Source organism: Branchiostoma floridae, chromosome 12, assembly GCF_000003815.2.
Source record: "Branchiostoma floridae strain S238N-H82 chromosome 12, Bfl_VNyyK, whole genome shotgun sequence".
NCBI lineage: Eukaryota > Metazoa > Chordata > Leptocardii > Amphioxiformes > Branchiostomatidae > Branchiostoma > Branchiostoma floridae.
This window is the reverse complement of record NC_049990.1, coordinates 1,136,125-1,138,252: the sequence shown is the minus strand read 5'-3', so window position 1 is coordinate 1,138,252 and position 2,128 is coordinate 1,136,125. Positions and strand designations below refer to the sequence as shown.

The following is a 2,128-nucleotide window of genomic DNA, read 5'->3' as shown; positions in this document are numbered from 1 at the left end:
GCATGGTTACAGTGAAGAACCGATGAGTGTCCTAAAGTACAAAACAAAGGCCTTTAAAAAGCTGTCCCGGATTGTTCTTGATGGAGTACATACAGACGTTGTGGTGGCGCACTCAAGTTTCAAACTTGTATTAGTATCATATATAAACAATATGTGCATGAATATTGTAACAATATATGATGACAAAAATGTGATTAAGTCAATGGAAGTGCATGAAGCAAATGATACAATATAATATATAAACAATATACGCCTGAATACAACATTGTAACGATATATGATGACAATAGTTATAATAAGATGATTAACTCAATTGATATGCATGACGCAAATGATACAATATAACAGACGTTGTTTGTTCATGAATTATAGAATCAACAAAAGTACAATGCCTATGTAAAGGAGAGTTGAAACACAAATAAACTCCCGAAAAAACAGTAATCAAATGTGTCAGATCATGTCATGTAGTTAAGCGTCCATAAATTGGACCAATGTCGAATCCCGACTCCCCCTCAATAATCAGTATTCTGTTACCATGGCAACCGACTACGTTACCATAGCAACTGTCACCATGGCAACGGCAAGGAGGAGTTTCAATCAGTATATTAACTTGGTTTTTAATATCTGTACATGATCATTGGTAGAAGGTACGCATATAGTTACCTGGACATGTAACTTGTAGGTCTATTTAAAGCTATGTACAATATTTACAGAATTTCTAAAATAACGATAACTTGAAATCGAAGTAAACTATTCCGTTCACATTTCGTAAAACAGTAGAGAGAACACCTCTGAATCGATCAGTAAAGCATAGCATAGAATATCAATCTATTTACAGGAATAATTGAAATGCAACGCCGCTTAGAGAAAGACATGAAAAATGCACTTCAAGGTTAGTCCAATGTCATGGCCTGCAGTTTGGCAGTGTTTTTTTATTCATTCTTCTTTGTGGTCAATAGTCCAGTTTTTCTCAAAATTAAACGGAACACATGTACACTGTCATGATTCAAACGAAGTCTTTTTTGTTTTATTTTTGAATGATTTGACCTTTTCATTTTTTGTTTACCATTTTCTAGTAATAGGAAAAGAATGTATATACATATTTACATGTACATAAACCTGTGCATAAAAGTGTGGGTCCCATTGCACTGGTTCCGAATATAGAGAATTAATACTATCAATCTTCTGGTTATGATCATCTGCATTGACGACATGTATTGAGTCAAGGCTCCCGCTACCCGCCTGCTTTGCTGTGATCATTCTCAGTTTAACTGCATATTAAATGTAAAAAGGAAAGGTAGTACAAAAGGGTCTTTAAGGGCAGTGAGAAGCTATAGGTATAGGGTAGGGTAGTGGAAGCAGAGCCCAACCTCTTCTTCTACTGCCTTTTACCTCCCCAACCGAAGTCAGGTAACTTTTTTGGCACCTGGGTGGAATGAGGAAAATCGTGTTGTTGTTTTTTCAATGGCACTACATCTATGGAATGTCATTGGAATTTTAGCCAGGATTGCTCTGGATTGAGTAGGCCAAACACCCCAAGCCTTAGGCAATAAGGTGCCATTAAAACTATATAGTGACACAGATTTTCGTTGCTCTGAAACCTTTGATTTTTCTTCTATCAAAAGAAAAGGACGATTATCTTTCACCGTGAAACTAAGAACGCCCCAAAGTACGTGGCATACTCGTACGGGTTCACCCTGTCCAAGTCAGACACTGTCACATACAGGTGGTCTCTCGCCTGGAGCCGGAACACCCCCTCCACGTAAAATGTCTTCGCCCACGCCCCACCTTCCAACACGGTGTGGACTGTACCACCGCTCGTCATGATCCGGTAGGCGGGGGGTGATCTGGGCAGTTGGTACACGGAGAAGGACAGGTGCGGCGATCCCGTGTCTGGAGCGCCCTCTTGTGGAATATGGGTGAACTGTACCTAGGGAATGAATGAGTAAGTTAATAAACATACTATGATTAATGAATATCATCTCTCCCGCCCAATGTCGTTTTACAAGCATTTTCTGTACACCACTATGCTGTAAATGGTACTTGGATAATCTCCAAGCAGATCTTGCTGTGGCAAATGGGAAGGAGTTTAGATCTGCTTTGAGATTATACTTGGAGGCCATACTGA

General features: G+C 39.2%; 1 protein-coding gene across 1 annotated transcript in view; it reads right to left on the bottom strand.

Annotated features, from left to right (window-relative positions):
- Positions 1 to 1,566: 1,566 nt before the first annotated feature.
- The window catches only part of LOC118427834 (tumor necrosis factor ligand superfamily member 6-like), a 5,484-nt gene continuing 4,922 nt past the window's right edge, over positions 1,567 to 2,128 (bottom strand). The window contains exon 5 of the mRNA XM_035837806.1: positions 1,567 to 1,930. Within this exon, the coding sequence (XP_035693699.1) occupies positions 1,643 to 1,930 (288 nt within the window). The 3' untranslated portion in view covers positions 1,567 to 1,642. The remainder of the gene's footprint in view (positions 1,931 to 2,128) is intronic.